The sequence below is a fragment of the Stenella coeruleoalba genome, assembly GCF_951394435.1.
Source record: "Stenella coeruleoalba genome assembly, chromosome: 11".
NCBI lineage: Eukaryota > Metazoa > Chordata > Mammalia > Artiodactyla > Delphinidae > Stenella > Stenella coeruleoalba.
The window spans coordinates 75,357,897-75,377,586 of record NC_137157.1 but is presented as its reverse complement, the minus strand read 5'-3'; the positions used below and the strand labels follow the sequence as shown (position 1 = coordinate 75,377,586).

The 19,690-nt window shown below is 38.5% G+C and overlaps 1 protein-coding gene across 5 annotated transcripts in view; it reads left to right on the top strand.

The window, feature by feature from the left end:
- The window catches only part of FGD4 (FYVE, RhoGEF and PH domain containing 4), a 199,941-nt gene that overhangs the window by 165,863 nt on the left and 14,388 nt on the right, over positions 1-19,690 (top strand). For all 5 annotated transcript variants that reach the window (XM_079936402.1, XM_079936404.1, XM_079936406.1 and 2 more), the window contains 7 exons: positions 5,943-6,081; positions 8,305-8,363; positions 8,676-8,822; positions 14,555-14,727; positions 18,013-18,043; positions 18,262-18,354; positions 18,693-18,818. In XM_079936402.1, coding sequence (XP_079792528.1) covers positions 5,943-6,081; positions 8,305-8,363; positions 8,676-8,822; positions 14,555-14,727; positions 18,013-18,043; positions 18,262-18,354; positions 18,693-18,818 — 768 coding nt within the window. The remainder of the gene's footprint in view (positions 1-5,942; positions 6,082-8,304; positions 8,364-8,675; positions 8,823-14,554; positions 14,728-18,012; positions 18,044-18,261; positions 18,355-18,692; positions 18,819-19,690) is intronic.

Below are 19,690 nucleotides of genomic sequence, written 5' to 3'. Positions count from 1 at the left end.
GTCAGAATGGCCATCATTTAAAAGTCTACAAATAAATGCTGGAGAGGATGTGGAAAAAAGGGAACCCTCCAACACTGTTGGTGGGAATGTAAATTGGTGCAGCCACTATGGAGAATAGTATGGAGGTTCCTTTAAAAACTTAGAGTAACCATATGATCCAGCAATCCCACTCCTGGACATATATCCAGAGAAAACTCTAATTCGAAAAGATACATGCACCCCAATGTTCATAGCAGCACTATTTACAATAGCCAAGACACGGAAGCAACTTAAATCTCCATCGACAGTTGAATGGATAAAGAGGATGTAGTATATATACACAGTGGAATACTACTCAGCCATAAAAGTGAATGAAATAATGTCATTTGTAGCAACATGGATGGACCTAGAGATTATCATACTAAGTGAAGTAAGTCAGAAAGAGAAAGACAAATACCATATGACATCACTTATATGTGGAATCTAAAATATGACTCAAATGAACTTATTTATGAAACAGAAACAGACTCAAAAACATAGAAAACAAGCTTATGGTTACCAAAGAGGAAAGAGGGGTGTGGGAGGGATAAATTAGGAGTTTGGGATTAGCAGATACAAACTAGTATATGTAAAATAGATAAGCAACAAGGTCCTACTGTATAGCACCAGGAAATATATTCAATATCCTGTGATAAACCACAATAGAAAAGAATATGGACAGAGAATATATATGTGTAACTGAATCACTTTGCTGTACACCAGAAACTAACACAACATTGTAAATCAACTATTCTTCAATTTGAAAAAAGAAAAATGTCTACAAATATTTTTTTGGGGGGGGGGTTTTGCTATGCGCGGGCCTCTCACTGTTGTGGCCTCCCCTGGACGCGCAGGCTCAGCGGCCATGGCTCACGGGCCCAGCCGCTCCGCAGCATGTGGGATCTTCCTAGACCGGGGCATGAACCCGTGTCCCCTGCATCGGCAGGCGGACTCTCAACCACTGCACCACCAGGGAAGCCCTACAAATATGTTTTTAACCCATATATTTACCATTTCTGGAATAAGTTCCTTTCAGCATGAAAATGATGTGTTTCTTGTGAGGCAGAGTGAATAGCAATGAATTTTCTTGGGCTTTGTTTATTTGGAAAATATTTTTTTCTTCACTATTGAATGATAGCATTGCTAGACACAGAATTCTTGGCTGATAGCTTTTTTCTTTCAACAATTTGAATGTCATTTCACTGTTTTCTGTCCTCCCTTGTGTCAGATGAGAAGTTAGCCCTTAATTGTATTGACAGTCTCCTATATGTAATGAATCACTTTTCTCTTGCTGCTTTCAAAGTTTTCTCTTTGTTTTTGGCTTTTAGCAGTTTGAAAATGATGTGGATCTTTTTTGTATTTATTCTGCTTGGAGTAGCTTGAGCTTCTTGGTTGTGTAGATTTTTTTAAATCAGTCTGAGAAGTTTTCAGCCATTGTTTCTTTGAATTTCATATTTTCATTACCCACGTTTCTTTTTTTAATTAATTAATTAATTAATTAATTTTTGGCTGCGCTGGGTCTTCGTTGCTGTGCACAGGCTTTCTCCAGTTGTGGCGAGCGGGGGCTACTCTTCGTTGAGGTGTGCCGGCTTCTCATTGTGGTGGCTTCTCTTGTTGGCGGAGCATGGACTCTAGGCACGCAGGCTTCAGTAGCAGGCTTCAATGTGTGGGCTCAGTAGTTGTGGCACACGGGCTTAGTTGCTCCACGGCATGTGGGGTCTTCCCGGACCAGGGCTTGAACCCGTGTCCCCTGCATTGGCAGGCGGATTCTTAACCACTGCTCCACCAAGGAAGTCCCATTATGCGAGTTTCTGAGACCTGTTCAATTTTCTTCCTTTTTTCTCTTTGTTCTTTACACTGTATAATTTCAATTAATATTCCTTCAAGTTCATTGATTCTTCTGCCATCTTGTTTCTTCTGTTGAGTCTCTGGGGTGAATTTTTCATTTCAGTTATTGTACTTTTCAACTTCAGAATTTTCATTTGGTTCTTTTTTATACTGTCTGATTCCTCCTTGAAAATTGCTATGTATGCATGTATTGTTGTTATACTTTTCATGTTCTTCAAATATGATTACCTTTATTTCTTTGAACATACATATAATAGCTATGTTGAAATCTTTGCTATATCCAATATCTAAGTTCACTCAGAGACAATTTTATTTGACTGCCTTTTTTCTTCAGTGTAGGTTAATACTTCACTGTTTATTTGAATATCTTTTTGTTTTTGCTGAATGTTGGACATTATTATTTATTTGTTTGTTTGTTTATTTTTTAATTTTTGGCTGCGTTGAGTCTGCTGCTGCGCATGGGCTTTCTCTAGTTGTGGCGAGCGGGAGCTACTCTTCGTTGAGGTGCGTGGGCTTCTCATTGTGCTGCCTTCTCTTGTTGCAGAGCACGGGCTCTAGGCACGCGGGCTTCAGTAGTTGTGTTACACGGGCTTAGTTGCTCCACGGCATGTGGGATCTTCCCGGACCGGGGCTCAAACCCGTGTCCCCTGCATTGGCAGGCAGATTCTTAACCACTGCACCACCAGGGAAGCCCTGGACATTTTAGATAACCTATTTTGTGGGAACTCTAGATTTGTATTTTCCCTACTGAGAGTGGCTGTGGTTACTTTTGTTTTTTTTTTTTGTTTATTAACTTGCTTAGACTAAATCTATGAACTTTATCTCTCCTCTGGTATGCAGCCACTAATGTCTCTATTCAGTTTTTTGTTGAATGTTCTTGTGTTTGTATGTGATCTTGGCTTTATAGGGGTTGCCCCTCTATCTGTGTAGGTTAAAGATCAAACAGTTGTTAAACACAGGTGCTTAACTACCTAGATCCAGTTAGCTTCTCTCCTCTGCTGATGGCCCTATAATTGTGTGTGGAGGGGCACGCACTTATTTAAAGATCGGGCCATTTCCAAAGTCCTTGTGGCCCTTTCCCATCTCCTATCTGTATCTTCTGTCTGCATCTCCACAACCTCAGAGTGGCCAGGAGGTTGCTGGCTTGGGCTCTCTTCTGTCTCTGCTGGTTATTCACACAGCCTCAGCCAAGGAAATGATTGTCTGACCACAACACAGCTTCAGGCTATTAAAGTCATTGGTCATCCCCACTTGCCCACCTCAGAGACCATCACTTGCACTGACAGTGTTGCTGGGCATATGGTTCACCGCTGTAAATCAGATGAGCCCTCTTCAACTTCAGCAGAGAAACTGCCAGTCCTCACAGCCTGCCCCACCCTTGCAGAATCTTCACATTGACTGAGCTGGGAGAGGAAGAGGGGCAGCCCCAGGCCAGAATACCACAGCTTCTTGCTGTTCTTACCCAAAGTTCAGCAGTTTTTAAAAGAAACACTTTTCAGGTTGTTTTGTGCCTTTGGTCAATTTCCAAAGTGCTGAAATGATTGCTGTTGTTGTTAAAATCAATTTTATCCAGCTTTAAAGGTGCTTTTTATTTTTTTTTAATTTTTATTGGAATATAGTTGCTTTATACCATTGTGTTAGTTTCTACCGTGCAGCAAAGTGAATCAGCTATAGGTATAAATATATCCCCTCTTTTTTGGATTTCCTTCCCGTTTAGGTCACCAAAGAGCATTGAGTACAGTTCCCAGTGCTATAGTAGGTTCTCATTATGAAGTCGCTTTTTAAAGGGAGGATTTTGCCAGTCTCCTCACTCAGCCATAGCCAAAAGTCCTGCTCTTCCCCTTCACTCCTTTTACTGAACGTCTCTTTTCTCTCATGATTAAGCACTCATCTACCCTTCTGAACACTGGCTCCTTCTTTGGTTCTTTCACTAACCCCTTTTGTTAATATTGAAATGTGGGCAGAATACAAGGTTTTTGCCCTTCATAGTCTTCTTTCTCTCCACACTCTCAATATTGTCATAGTTTCCCAAGCCTTTAACCGTCATGTCATACAGATGCTTATAGGGTCATTATTTCTAGTGTATTCCTCTACCCCTGAACTCCAGTTACAAAATGCTGAGTGCTGGCTACACAATTCTGTATGAACATCTTGTTGTCAATACAAAGTCAACATCTTCCATTCCTGTCTTTAGCTTACAATCATTTTTCCACTTGACCTTTTGTGCCTTGCATAGAGTAGCTTGTGGTTATGTGATTGGATTTATCACATAGCACCAATATTCTTTTATTCACCAGAATTTGACCACTTGGCTTTATCTTTGATTTGTCACTTTTCCTCATTCTCTGTATGTGTTCATTTGCCTGTTAGATAATATTTTCAAGGGACTTAGCATGGAGCTTTTTGCATAGTAAGTGCTCACTACACGATGGTGGTCATTATCGTTGTTTCATAAAATTTTAAAACTATCTCAGCAACGTCTGTCTTCTCCATGTTATGAAGAAAGGATGGAGTTGTGAAAGGAATGGTAGATTGAGAATCAACTAATCTAGTTTAGGATTCTAGTCTGCCACTTAGAGCCACTTGACCTTAGAAAACTCCCCTAACTTTTCTGAGCCAGTTTCTTCATGTAAAAATTTGGGGATCAGTAATATTTTCCTGGAGAGAGAGATATATATATATATATATACACACACACATATATATGCATGTGTGTGTATATATACCATAGGCTTGCTGGAGAAAATCAAATGCAATAACTAAACTTATAATATTAATATCTTACACTTTATTAAGGAAAGCCATTAACCCTCAGCTTCCATGCTAATTTCAGGCTCTTTTTACTTTTCTCCTGGTCTACAATAACTTCCAAACTAGTTTCCCGACATCTGCCTAAAGCCACATTGCTGTAGGTTAATCTTAATAGCTGTCATATCTAATGATATCACTCCCCTGCATGAAAACCTGCATTAGATGAAGTAAATCTAAACCCAGCTTGACATTATTGCCCCAGATTACATTTTCTTCCTTATCCCCTATTTCCCTATAAATATCTTATTTCCGAGCAGAACTCAACTGCCCCCTTTCACTAAACATGTTTCATGCCCCACTGTCTTGGGCCTGTTCTCCAAGGTCCCTCTTCCTGCACTTACCCCCTGGTATTCCTCATTTCCCTGCCCAAAGCCTGACCTCACCTGAGTTTATGTGTAAATATTCCATTCTCTATGAAGCTTTTAGTTTCTTGTTTGCTTTGAATGCAAACATCATGTCTTAATACAACATTTTTTACCCTGGAGTGCCCTGATCATGGTCATCAATAAATATAGTAAGAGGGTTTCTTCTTTGTTTAATATGAACAGGAACACACCTTATTTTTCAAGTAATCTTTTTTTCTCTCCTTCCATGTTGACAGCTTACTGAAAGCATGTTCTATAGACTCAGTTTTGCCCTAAGCAAAGGAGATCTGTTTAGAGTTTGGTTTCTAATGGAAAAGAATGTCATGACCTAATGAAAAATTAAAATTTTCTCATCTTGTCACTTTTCTACATGTGGAGTCTTTTAAGTTAAAAGGAAATGACATTTATGGTAGCCTTATTATGAAATAGTTTCTGCTGAGTCCAGAGTCATTTAATGCAGTGTTACTTAGTGAACCTCATTAAATAGATGCTTCTTTTGAAAATCTCTGGAGTATGATTTAATAATGTGACCTGACAAACCCTTGTAGTGACTAATCGAAGTGGATGCCATCAATCTGGAAATTTCTTGCTTAAATTCTGCTTGATTTTTCTTTCTGTTCTTAACATTAGATTGGTGGTCCTCAAACTTTAATGGAAGAATTGGAGGCGTTTTTATGCATATGCCCAGGCTGTGGCCTCAAAATTGTGGTTTCATAGATTGCGATGGGGTTCAGAATTTCCATTTTTAATAGCATCCCAGGTATATCTAATGCAGGTGATGCACAGACCACACTTCGTAGTGAAATGCTGCCCTTAATGAAAATTCTATGTTACGTTGAACTTTTTTAGACTGGCTAACCTAATTTTTAAATCTTTTTTTAAAAACCTTTCTCATTACAGAAACAGAAGATCTGTGGGAGCTTGACTTTGCAGCATCACATGCTAGAACCTGTTCAGCGGATTCCCCGGTATGAGATGCTCCTTAAGGACTACCTAAGGAAATTGCCCCCTGGTTCTCCGGACTGGAATGATGCTAAAAGTAAATACTCCCCCCACCCCGGCCCCACCCCTGCTTTCCATTTTGGGATAATTTAGTGGCCAAGTAGGCTTGTGATTTCAAAGTGAGATAGGTCTCATAGCCACTTTAGTAAAATATTGGTGCCAGAAAATAACCTCACTGGAAATTGTCATCAGTACCTCAATTAGGCAAACACTTTTGAGCCCAAATCATAGGCTTGGAGCAATGCAAATCCCATTTCTCATGCTGGTTTCACGTTAATCATTAACTCTGAAATATAAAACTGTAGTCTTAGAGACATCTGGAATAGCAATACACAATTACCTTCTCACAGGAAGAATACAACCATTCAGAATTACTAGTGCTGCTGGTTAATTAGGTAGGTTGATACATACCAAGAAAACTAAGATGATATTTACTATGTAAAAATAGCCTAAGCAAAGTGATATCTCTCTACCTTTATCTACTCTAAGACAGAAGAGGCAATGGTGCTGTTTAGTGTCAGTTAACATCTTCCCTGAGAAAACTTTATTCCTGCTCTACTCCTGTGCTACATTAGATCATAATGGAAGACTTTTTAGGGCTTAAGAGTTTCAATAAGAATTTTGTTTTCTTGTGTACTTTAAAAAAAAATCAGTTAACTGTGAAGAGAAGATTTAACTTAGATTAGTAATCAACATGTACAAACAATACTGGTGTACAATCTTAAAGCATTGCTACTTTCTCTAATAATTTTTTGTCTGCTGTTATAAGTGAACCTTGTTGAGAGATGAACACAAAACACAATGTTTGGTCTTAGAGACTGGGTCTTTTTCTGAACATAGGCTATCTGTGATGTTTCTCCCACCATCCAAGTGAGTTGGTGACCACAGGAACTTCTCATCTCCCCTTTCTTCCTCTAAAGTTTAGAATTATTCTAACTTGTCTTCTTCCACTTTGCACTTCATCTCCACTTTCCACTCACCTGGCCTGAGTGCTTGGTTTTAGTAGTGGTAGGATTGGAGGTTGGATCACCATTGCTACTACTCAAACTAGTCTCTTGGGTGGTGGTCCCAGCCCATCTTAATTTGTCTCCCTCTACCTTGGATCCTATGTGGAATGCAAAGAATTGTCAAAATCAGGATAGTTCTCTAAAATGTAAACAACAATTCTGCTTCTTCTATACTCAAAACACTTTGACTCCTGCTAAGGTAGCTATGTCAAAAATCAGAGAGTCAGCAACGTAATAGGGTATTCTATTACTCTTTTTGGTTTCCCATTACTACTTACACTAAAATTGTAAGGAAATCACAGAAGTACTTTTAGAGACCTAAAAGTAGAGGGGAAAGCAACACAAGTGCATTTTGTTCAGCAGTAGAATGAAGAAGACAGAAAAGTTGGTTCAGAGTAATGAGGTTGTTGTGGTAACAGAATTAACCCAACCAGTATTCATAAGATAGGAAAGAAAGGAAGAGAGCAGGACGTGTTGTAGGATTGAGAACATTCCCTCAGGTTAATCCAGCAGGAAGCCTTAGCTTCCACATCTCTTCACCAGTAGTCCCGAAGCTCCTACCTTGCCCATATCAGAGTTCCCATTCCCATCTCTCGCTACCACCTGCCCTAGCAACAAAACCCTCCATCAACATTGGCATCAGAAAATTCCCTTTCACCTAGACTAGAAATGTGAGTGTGTTTTCGCAGGGAAAAATGATTGTGCTTGGTGGTTAATTTGCTCATAAAACTAGTGAAATACTTACTACTGCTGAAATGTTGTAGAAATTTGAGTCAGAAGACTTTGGTTCTAATGTAGCCCTTCAGTATCATAATTTGTGACCTTAGCCAAGTCACATCACTCTCTACTTCTTTCAACTGCCAAATGAAGCTAATATACTTTCCATTCAAGGTTGCATAAGAATGAATATATATATGAAAGCCCCTGACCTAATATATATGAAAGCCCCTGACAAAGTTCCTTGTACCAAGCTAGTGTCAGGGTGTTTGTTACTTTGAAGGTCCCTTATCGATTAAAGGTACCTGAGAGCCTACTCACTGTATATGACTTTTAATGAGGAGATACCCTTCAAGTTCTAAATAATCTGCTTACAAATGAACTTTTGAAAGTATCCAGCTTATAAATGCAAATTGCCCCCTGCTTTTATCGTGTATCTTCGGCCTCAGATTTCTTCTTATTGTACTGTATATTATTCAGCTATCTAGTAACATAGTAAGGACAAAATGTATTTACTTTTCTTTTTTTCCATTTAGAATCACTTGAAATTATATCTACAGCAGCAAGTCATTCTAATAGTGCAATAAGAAAAATGGTAAGTGGTTTCCAGAGGAAATGGGAATATTCTAGTTAGATAATTGCCAATAATATAGTCTGATATTATCTACAGGTTTGGACCCAAATGAGTTGATACAAGTGAACAAAAAACATTGTTTATAAAATGTTTAGTGTTATCCCTCTTCTCCCAGGTTTTAATTTGGTCATAACTGACATACTTTATACCAAAATTTATGCTTAGTTCCAATCCCTTCTGAATTATGTATATTTTAGCTAAGGTCATTGATTAAAGGAACTAAGGTGAAACCTCCTTTTATATGATCTTGCTGTGTTTGTTTTAATTTCCTAGGAGAACCTAAAGAAACTCTTAGAGATTTATGAAATGTTGGGAGAAGAAGAAGACATTGTAAATCCTTCAAATGAACTAATAAAAGAAGGACAGATCCTCAAACTAGCTGCTCGGAACACATCGGCACAAGAACGCTACCTTTTCTTAGTGAGTTTTGTAGTATGAGCAAGTCACATAAGAATAACCCATAAACATTGTTATATGCATCTTGGAAAAGTAGGATGCTTGCTTGCTCTCACCAGAACAATTATATCTAACCTGGTTTAGTCAGTACTGTCAGGATTCCACATCAGGGAATGTCCTTAGTAACTGAAACTTGTTCTTTCAAGGACAAGTATTTTTCTATAATTTTTCTGTGTACTTACCGTGTATAATTTACTTCAGTAACTCGTAGTGAAGATGATTTAACATTTCCATGATGATAGTAGCCATCAGTGTATACGTGGGGACCACTATTTTTAATTCTTCTAGTTGAAGAAATATATAGACAAAGTTGTAAAACTTGTGCCTCAAATATCTATGTAAAAGTACATGAGTTTGCTACATAGTTCCTTTTCACTGCAATCAATCTCCATCCCTTCCTTAACTTCTGGGAAATGACAGTTAGTCTAGAACTTATTGAAAATATAGGAGCTCTCCCTGGGGCATCCAGGCCATTATATTTTAGTCTCTGTTAATTCCAGTTCCTTTCTATATCTAATGATATGATAATAATCATAATAGCTAACAATGAGCTAACATTGAGTAATAGCTCAGTAAATGTTAGCTATTACTATGATTGTTATTATAGGCAAAAAAACAGACACATTGGTAAAGAGGCTGCCCGGTAACTGGCACATGACACATTCTCAGGATGTTATTCACATCTGACTTTTCTGCTGCAAGGCAGTCATCTCACTAGCCTTAGTATGAGTTGTTGGGGGCTTAGAGGTTTCTATTGTCTGGTTACAGCTTCCTTTGAAAGGAAGGTTTACAGGAACTAATTGTCATGCAGAAGGATATTCAGTATCTCTCTTGAAAGCGTTTCTACTTCAAGTTTGTATAACTCAAGAAAATTGAAAACATGTCCACACAAAATTTATACATGAATGTTCATAGCAAAAGTATTCATTATAGCCAAAAAGTGGAAACAAACTAAATGTCCATCAATTGATGAATGGATAAACAAAATATGGTATAACCATGCACTGGAATATTATACGGCAGTAAAAAGGAATAAAATACTGATACATGCTACGTGGATGAACTTTGAAAACATTGTGTAAAGTGAAAGAAGCCATTCACAAAAAACCACACTGTGTGATATGATTCCATTTATATGAAATGTCTAGAATAGGCAAATGCATAGAGGCAAGAAGTAAGTAGTGGTAGCCTAGGGCTGGTGGGGAGGAGGAAATGGATACAGGATTTCCATTTAGAGTCAGGAAATGTTCTAAAATTAGATAGTCGTGATGGCTGCACAATTTACAACTATATAAAAACCATGAATTATACATTTTAAAAGGGTATATGAATTATATCTCAATAACTTTAAAAATTTCTAGATATTTTACAAATTAACTATAAAAAAATCTTCATTGGAGCTCAAAAGAAGAACTTCACCTTTCAGAAGCTTTACAGAGACCTAAATGTAAATCAGGGACATGTGATGTCATGTTAGGGTCCAGAGGGCTGTTTATTTTGAAATGTAGGTTTTGTTATTCAAATATGGTGAGGCCAACACATCAGGAGATGATTGCCATTGAAAAGATAGTTATACTCGCAGATTCCAAAAGGAGGGGGCATGCCACACCATGGAAGGAGCTACATGAGAAAGCACCAGAGTTGGTCAGAAGGCAGAGAAAGCTAGCAGCAAATGTGGGCAAGAGCCTGTACTGTGGTTTCTGCGAGAAGGAATAGGCAAGGCAGAGAAAACCAGCTTAGAGTTTGCTAGTTTAAATAATTTCATCAGGCTCTAGCACACAGGGACTGTTGACTGGTACCTAGCCTTAGGGTTCTTACGGAAGGGGAATACTGGTTCGGAGTGTAAGCGCTCAATAGAGGAGGTGCTTGGGGTGTGAGTTCTGGATCTGTTGGTTTCCATATGGAAGTCATGCTTGCAGGTGAGTCACTCACTGTCTTCAAAGAATTGAGTAGTCGTGAGAGGGGGCAGTCCTCCAATGTCAGCAAGGCCCCAAGATGTCAAAGCATCAAAAATCCAGATTAAAAAGACATGCTTAATATACTGTTCTGGGCAAAATGCCTGGGAATCAGTGTCTTCCCTTTGTCTTTACCTGTAGGTGCTTAGGTAATTTTCCTTTCCCCTCTTCATCAGTGTCACAGTTTCTGTAGTTAAACTTTCAGCTCTGTGTCTAACCAATGGCCTTTGTTTAATTTTCACATTTGAGAATTATTCTGGAAATAGTTTTGGATTGAATACCTTAATTCAGAGCCAAATTAAACAGCTATTTGGAGGACGGATGGCAAAGAGCCTTGGGGGAATACAACAGTAGTGACTTAGAGAAAAGTACCCATCTTGTTCCAGTTATTATAAGCTATCAAACATATCGTGTCATTGCCTTCCAGGAGAATGGAGTCATACAGCAGAAACTTTAGGAAAGCCTTATTTATCTTTTGAAGACCATCTTAGAAGCAGTTCTTGTAGTGTTCATTCCTTCAGTCCTTCCCCTCTAGTACTGTACTTGTCACAGAATCTCTCCTCTCCCCAGCACACATTTATTCCCATGGAGCATCTTTTTTTTCTTATATGTAGAAACTTCAGAAGTACCTTTTACTTTTTCTCCTTTCTCTCTAGAAGGAAAATAGTTTTCTATTTCCTATTCTGGGGATATTACACGTGTAAATCTGAAAAAACAAGTTATATTTAGAATTTGATTTCAGCTTTCAAATGATCATCATGTGTTTGTATATTTACTTGCCTCCACATCATGCTTTTTATGTTATGTAGGGTACTCTGTTGAGTAAGTAAATAACCACACCTGACATCTGAAAGTTAAAAAAAAAAAAATCACTGAATTATCCCATAGAGTGATAGGAGGTTTTATTCTTGCCTCTTTGGAGTTCTAGTCCTTATTTCCTTATACCTTTTGACAGAGTTATATATATTTTTTTCTCTTGACTTATTTAAACTTTGAATACAGGCCGGGCACTGGAAATTTTCTCCAACAATGTATTTTTACCTTCTAAAACAAACTTTAATGAACTGTCACTTGTGAGACATGAAATTGAATTATTTCAATCAAATAATATATTTTAAAGAGACTTAAAATAACTAGTCGAGGAACCCTGGAGATCAAGAAACAGGAACTCCCTACATTTTTAATAAAGTTGAGACTTTCTTCTAGGTTTCGGCATAGCCTAGCACTTCTAGAGCTTGCCAGCCAGAGACTGTTTTGTCAATAACTACTTCTGAGCAGCGGGCATGGAATAAAAGGAGTTTCTTTCACTAAAAGGGAAAGTCAGTCTACTTGGTGCTACAGTTGTTATAACTCCCTCTTTTAGCACCAGCAAAACCCAGAGAAGGTGATGGTGGCTTTTGCCACAGGAGCCAGGTTCACCGCGGGAACAGGACTAGCTACTTAATTCCTTTACGTATATGGCATCTTCTTTGTAAGCATTATCACCTTCACCTCTAAGTAGAAGAAAAAGGGTATTTATTGGCTAGTCCTGTCCATTTTGGTGGCGCTTTGCAACTCCTGCAGTACCATTCAGACATGGCCAAATCCCCTCCTGAGAAGGCCTTATAGAAGAGAGAAAGAAATACTAACATGAACAGTTAGCAAGCTGTTGCCTTAATCAAGCTGGAATGGTGATGAGAACCTTTAAGAGTATTTTCAGATCTTTAAATTCTGTGTACTACAATGAGGCTGTGATTGCCATACTTAGAATACAGTGGACAATTAATGATGAAGCATTATGTTCCCTTCTAGAAATGTAAATGTGAAATGTGGTGCTCAGATATGTATGATAAAAATGTATTGGGCTTCCCTGGTGGCACAGTGGTTGAGAGTCCGCCTGCCTATGCAGGGGATGTGGGTTCGTGCCCCGGTCCAGGAAGATCCCACATGCCGCGGAGCGGTTAGGCCCATGAGCCATGGCTGCTGAGCCTGTGCATCTGGAGCCTGTGCTCTGCAACGGGAGAGGCCACAACAGTGAGAGGCCCGCATACCGCAAAAAAAAAAAAAAAAATGTATTTAGTGCCCTTTTATTTCTACATTATCCAGTGTGGAAATGAAATTTATGATGTTGGTTATAGGAAGTTGCAAAATAATGTATGAGGAACAAACTGTAAAAAATTTGCTTTCAGAATGAGTACAGTGGACATTGTCACATAAACATGTTGAAATGTTTTAAATATCCATCAACATTTCTTTCATGGTTGGAGCTAAAAAGAGGACCTGACAAAACAGGACATTATTCCTCATTTAATCCTCTCAACAACCTGTGACTTTTACAGATAATTATCCTGAGACATGAGAGGTTACATAAGTTTTTTAAGTTCCCAGTTGCTTTTGTCTTACAAAAATATATTTAAGCCTAGAAACAGTGTTAGAAACAATAAATATGAAGTAGAAAGATAAATATGGACCTTCTTTAGGAATCTGCCTACAAATTAACCCCCATATTTAGAGTTTCATCCTTTTGCATGTTTTAACATATTTAAAAGTTAATTAACTGCCTTCCCCAAATCATTGCTTGGTACTGATTAGCAGGAGCTGTTCATTGTTTTGTTTTGTTATAAATTTATTTATTTTTTATTTATTTATTTTGGGCTGCGTTGGACCTTTGTTGCTGCGCACGGGCTTTCTCTAGTTGCGTTGAGCAGGGGCTGCTCTTCGTTGTGGTGTACGGGCTTCTCACTGCGGTAGCTTCTCTTGTTGCGAGCGTGGGCTCTAGCCATGCGGGCTAAACTAGAGAGGCTCTAGAGCTCAGGCTCAGTAGTTGTGGCGCACGTGCCCAGTTGCTCTGCGGCATGTGGGATCTTCCTGGACCAGGGCTTGAACCTGTGTCCCCTGCATTGGCAGGCGGATGCGTAACCACTGCACCACCAGGGAAGACCAGGAGCTGTTCATGGTTGACTAGAAATGAGGCACTAATTTGATTCAGTTTCAAAATAAGTTTCTTCATTTTAAATAAAGACTTTTTGCTAAAATAAATGACTTTTCTGTTAATTCGTACATGAAGAATTCTTAAGCAAGATGTGGGGCAGGGGCTTCCCTGGTGGTGCAGTGGTTGAGAGTCCGCCTGCCGATGCAGGGGACATTGGTTCGTGCCCCGGTCTGGGAAGATCCCACATGCCACGGAGCGGCTAGGCCTGTGAGCCATGGCCGCTGAGCCTGCGCATCCGGAGCCTGTGCTCTGCAACGGGAGAGGGCACAACAGTGAGAGGTCCGCATACTGCAAAAAATTTGCCCACTTTTTTAAACAACATTAAACACATTGGTAAAAATAATTGCTAAATATTAATCTTTTCCTCTAACAGCTGTTGTAGACTTGTTGCCTGACATAACAGTTAGAAATTTTTTTGTCTTCAACTTACATGGTTGAGAACTTCAGTTTCTTGTATATAGAGGTCCTTAATAAATTATTGCTGAGCTTAATTTCCTTAACTAATTTCCTTACTAATACAAAATGATGATTGGTTTACTTAAATATTAATAAAATATTTATGAACCAACACAGAGGGGAAATATATGTTACAAATTTTAAAATATGACAATTCTGATACAAGCATAAAAGCTCTCTGGTATTTAAGTAATTTTTCTCACATAGAAAGTATGGTATTCCCTGGAATTTTTGTCTAGGGCTACTTTCAATATTGGTCACTTTCCTCTGTCTTCGTTTTCCTTTTTTTTGACATGTGTTCTGCCTTCTTGCAGTTCAACAACATGTTGCTGTACTGCGTGCCAAGATTCAGCTTGGTGGGCTCTAAATTCACAGTTCGAACCAGGGTTGGCATTGATGGAATGAAAATTGTAGAGACTCACAATGAGGAATATCCACACACTTTCCAGGTATCTGGGAAAGAGAGAACACTGGAACTGCAAGCCAGGTAAGAGAACCATTCCTCTCTCACAACTTTACAAAAGAATCGGAATAAATCGTAGGACAAAATAATTCTGAGGATCTATTCCATGTCTGGTTGGACATAAATGTAAAGAGGTAAGCTCTTGAAAGTCAAGAATTATGTCTTCCCTTTTGGTTCCTCTGTAGTGCCTAGGATAGTGGTTTTTCAGACAGTAAGCATTCAGTAAATTAAAGTGACCAAATTGTTGCATTCAAGCCAAAGTTTTGAGTCTTCTAGGAAAAAGTTCTCTAACCTTTTTCCTCCATCCCTCCTTTTGGTCCACAAATGTTTATTGATGTTTATTATTTCATGATAAATGTTGAAGCTTTAACTATCTGTCCTTCAGAGACTCTGCATTTATAGGACCTAATGGCACTTTGATGGAGAGAATGATTTTGGAAATCAATCATTTGGGAGGCATTTTGGAAAAGATGATTCTCCTGCCACAGTTGAGGATACATGAAGGGGGCCATTTGGGGCTCTAGTAGCCTCTAGCAACCAGGACTTCTGGAAGGGGTGGCTCTTCTTATATGCTTATTGAGTGGGAGAGAAAGAGCTGGAGGCCTAGCATCCATCCCCCTAGCATAACCCTGTTTGGAAAGAAAAAAAACGAAACAAAACATGAGAACCACTGTAGTAGATCACAGCTACCTCATGCATGAACCTCTAGAAGACAGAGTGCTGTCAGGTTTTAAAATATCTGCTTTAGGAAACTGTCATCCATTTATCCTATAAAAAAAAAAAAAACAAACCTAGCATGGTGAAAATTGAGATCCACCAAAAGTTCACAGATCAGAGGTTAACTACTGATCCCACCTCTGATGGTTTTCATACCCTAGAATCCATGGAGAATCAGAGAGCCCTTCTGTTCCTTTCTATTCCTTTGCACCAATAGCATGTGGTTCTGGCTGCTTAGGTGAACTCATCCTGGATATTTGTGTTTAGTAACTATGTACGAGCTTAAACTTCACATTTTCAAAAGAGAATAAATTATTTTAATAGGAATCTGTACCCAGGGAGCCAGGGAATTGGTGATTATAGATATGGAACATGTGGCAGGTTAGGAAAGTTTGAAGAAATACCTAGCCAGTTCTTTGATTTCCCACAGAAAATATATAATGAAGCTGTATTACTTAGGGAGCTGCCAGGAGGCTGCCCTGAGGATTAGGAGGCAGCATTTCAAGCATGAGTTCAAATGGTGGAGGACTTGGCTTGGATGTTATGGTTTTCCTACTTTATCATGGTGGGATTTGGACCCCAGCCATCAAACCCAAGAGAACAATTTATGTTACTGTACTTGGAAGCCCCTGACCTAAGTCCTCACTCAGTGGTTGACTCCCTGAATGATTGGCCCTGGCCACAGAGAAGACTCATCAATTGTTCTGATCATCATAGAAGTCTTCATTACAGATGAATGAAGGTTCTGCTGGCTCTGAATATCAGCATAGTTCCAAATCTGCAAACCCAAGAGATGTGTCTGAACAGCAGAAGAGAGATTGTCAAGGATTCTTGGGTTGCCTGAGTTGAGACGGACTCCAGCCCCCCTCCATTAGCAGGTTGGGCTGTTTTTGCTTCAGGATGGGGCTGATTCATGAAAATTTTTCTTAAGTACAGGCAGTTATCATTTTGTAGAGTTCCAATATGCACTATTGGATACATTCCAATTAGTACTGAAAACACATTCATTTTTCCTTAAATTTCTTATTCCCCTAATCTCATTGCTTTAGTTGTATTTATGATTATATGATGAATTGAAGATCTGAATGAAGTGTGATTACTTATCTTCTGGTCTATAATGACTCTCTCAAGAATGTAGACAAACACTGAAATTCTCAGAAAGTCTGAAGGATTACATGGAACCCCAAATTGGGTATATATTTGGTGATATTTAAAGAGAATTCACTTCTGAAGCCAACACAGAAAAAAATGTTCTACTTTTCTTATTAAATAAGTCAGCCTGAAGACTGACCTCTCACACTCTGCCACCCCTTCCATATTCAAAAGAATATAAACTTTTGAAACAAAATTATTTTATGTAGTTTTTATTCAATGGTTTTCTATTGCTGAATGGATATAAAAATATAGTGATGAGTAAATTAAACAAAGGAGTAAATTTAAAAGTCTGCCATGATTGAGAAAGTAAAACAAAAGGCATTAAAGACTTGTCAAGTTACTTTGCATTTAAAAGGCTAAAAGCAGCTAGCAAATAACTATGCTTCCAGAGCAATAGAGCTGATTTTGTGGGGGCGGGGCATAGCATTCGGGAGAAACCTTTTTTTTTTTTTTTTTTTTTTTGGGAGAAACCTTTTTTGAGGGGCAAGATTAAAGCCCCTGCCCCCACCAAGGTTCTTGGTTCAGGATCCCCAGGTGAAATATAAGCAGAATCTTACATTTGACATGCACGGATTCCAGCAGTATTCCTGGCACATCATGATACTCAGTTTTTGTGAGAAAGATGGATGGTGTCACATGGATGGTATGATCACAGACTTATACATATGTGATACCTGTGGGACTGTGGCATGTGACATTCAGGCTGGGACAGGGACTCAGACTTAGCCCATGCCTACCAAATACATACAAACAAATAGAGCCCACTCTTCACAATCCCTCAGTTTGGAGATCTTACTGAGTACAAAGTCTACTAAAAGGGAAATTTTTTCCCAACAGAAAATTATTAAATACTGGGGTTCATTAATATGTGAAACCTCCTTCCTACAGGCATTTAAATCTTCATTGTGTTTTATCTATAATGAATTAGGTATGGTATTGCCTGAAGCCTAGCAAAATAGAATTAAATTGTTTACCAAAGGAAATGTTACATAGCTCCCTAAGGCTTTACACAGATAATTTATAGTCTCAAGGATAATTGCAGTCTTTTCTAAGATGGGTTGTGACTAGCAGCCTTTCAAAGCCTCATGTGTTTTCATAAAGGTGAATTGGAAGACTAGGCCTATATCTAGTATAATGCTAGATCTACAGATACCTGATATATACAACTAGATGATGGTGGTTAAACTAATAGAAGCCAAACTTAACTCTCTCCATCAAAAGTTATGTGTACCAAAGTAAGTGGATGGTATAAAACTATGTTTATGAATTCATTTGTTCAATTGCCAGAGATTCTGTTCAATTTTTATTATAACTCCTTCTTGGACATCCCTGAATTTTCCAGAAAGTTGGACTAACATAAATACAGTTGTATGCACCAGGTATAACTCATTAATGTTCTCTTTATTCACTTTAATTTTTCGTTGTTGTTTGTTTTAGTTCTGAGCAAGACAAAGAAGAATGGATCAAGGTAAACCTGATTTCTATTTTCATTTTTGTTTTGTGGTAACCTCTGTATGTGTACCCAGATGTGCACATATTGTTGTATTATGCACATATTGTAGTCATCAGAATAAGGTCATTTAATTTTTAAGGTGATTTCCATCCTAAATATTTGTTTAATAAAGTGTTTTTATTAATTTGCATGTGATACTTTAATATCTGCTTTGAATTTCATGTATATTTTAGGCACTTCAAGAGACTATTGATGCTTTCCATCAGAGGCATGAAACCTTCAGAAATGCAATTGCCAAGGATAATGACATTCACTCAGAGGTTTCTGTAAGTTGAATTAAATTCTTTAAGTTCTTTTCTCTTTGCAGTTGCAGAAGATCTATCTAGTTATTTTGTTACCCAGTCTTTTCCCTTTGAATTGCCATAACTGGCTATTTGGACAGGATCTCATTTCTTCTTAGATGAATACAATAGAGTGCCTTTTCATGCTTCTTAAATGTCTTTGAACTTTTTTTTTTTCCTCTCTCTTTTTCTGGATCTTGAGTTTCAGAACATGGTATGAGCAATGTTGTTAAAATTCTTTTTAAAATAAATAAATGAATGAACAAATGGATGGATGGAAATGACAGTTTTTGCCATTAAAATTGAATCTCTTTCCTTTTTAGACTGCTGAGCTAGGAAAAAGAGCCCCAAGATGGATCCGAGATAATGAAGTTACAATGTGTATGAAATGCAAGGAGCCTTTTAATGCCCTGACGAGGAGAAGGCATCATTGTCGAGCATGTGGACATGTATGTGAGCTTTCTTGGTCATTAAGGTTGTTAGTCACTATATAAGTGTTGTAAAATCATTAACTTGGAAAAACACAAAGAAATCATTCAATAAATCACTTAGTTGATAAACTTTTGTTGGTGATAACTTTATGCAAAGCACTGTGCTGGGTCCTGGAGAAAAACTGGTAAGCAAAATGGTAGCCAGCTTCAGAGATCACATTCTAATGGAGAAAACAGACCAAATTAACAGACAAGCATTTCAAATGACTATAAATGCAATAAGAAATCAAGAAGTTAAAGTGGGGAATAACGGTAATGGAAGAGGATTTGGAACCAATTTTAGTTAGAAAAATGAAGACCTATCTGAGGCGTTTGATATTTAAGCTGATGCCTAAAAGGTGAGAAAGAGCTAACCATAAGAAAGAAGGCAGGGGCTTCCCTGGTGGCGCAGTGGTTGGGAGTCTGCCTGCCGATGCAGGGGACACAGGTTCGTGCCCCTGTCCGGGAGGATCCCGCATGCCGCGGATTGGCTAGGCCCGTGAGCCATGGCCACTGAGCCTGCGCGTCCGGAGCCTGTGCTCCACGACGGGAGGGGCCACAACAGTGAGAGGCCTGCGTACCGCAAAAAAAAAACAATAAAGAAAGAAGGCAGGAAGAGCATTCAGGCAGTGAGAGTTGTATGTCAAAAGCCCTGAGGTAGGATAGAGCTTCATCTATTCTTTTTAATTTTTAAATTTTTCTTTTTCTTTCTTTCTTTCTTTCTCTTTCTTTCTTTCTTTCTTTCTTTCTTTCTTTCTTTCTTTCTTTCTTTCTTTCTTTCTTTCTTTCCTTCTTTCCTTCCTTCCTTCCTTCCTTCCTTCCTTTCCTTTCTTTCTTTCCTTTCCTTTCCT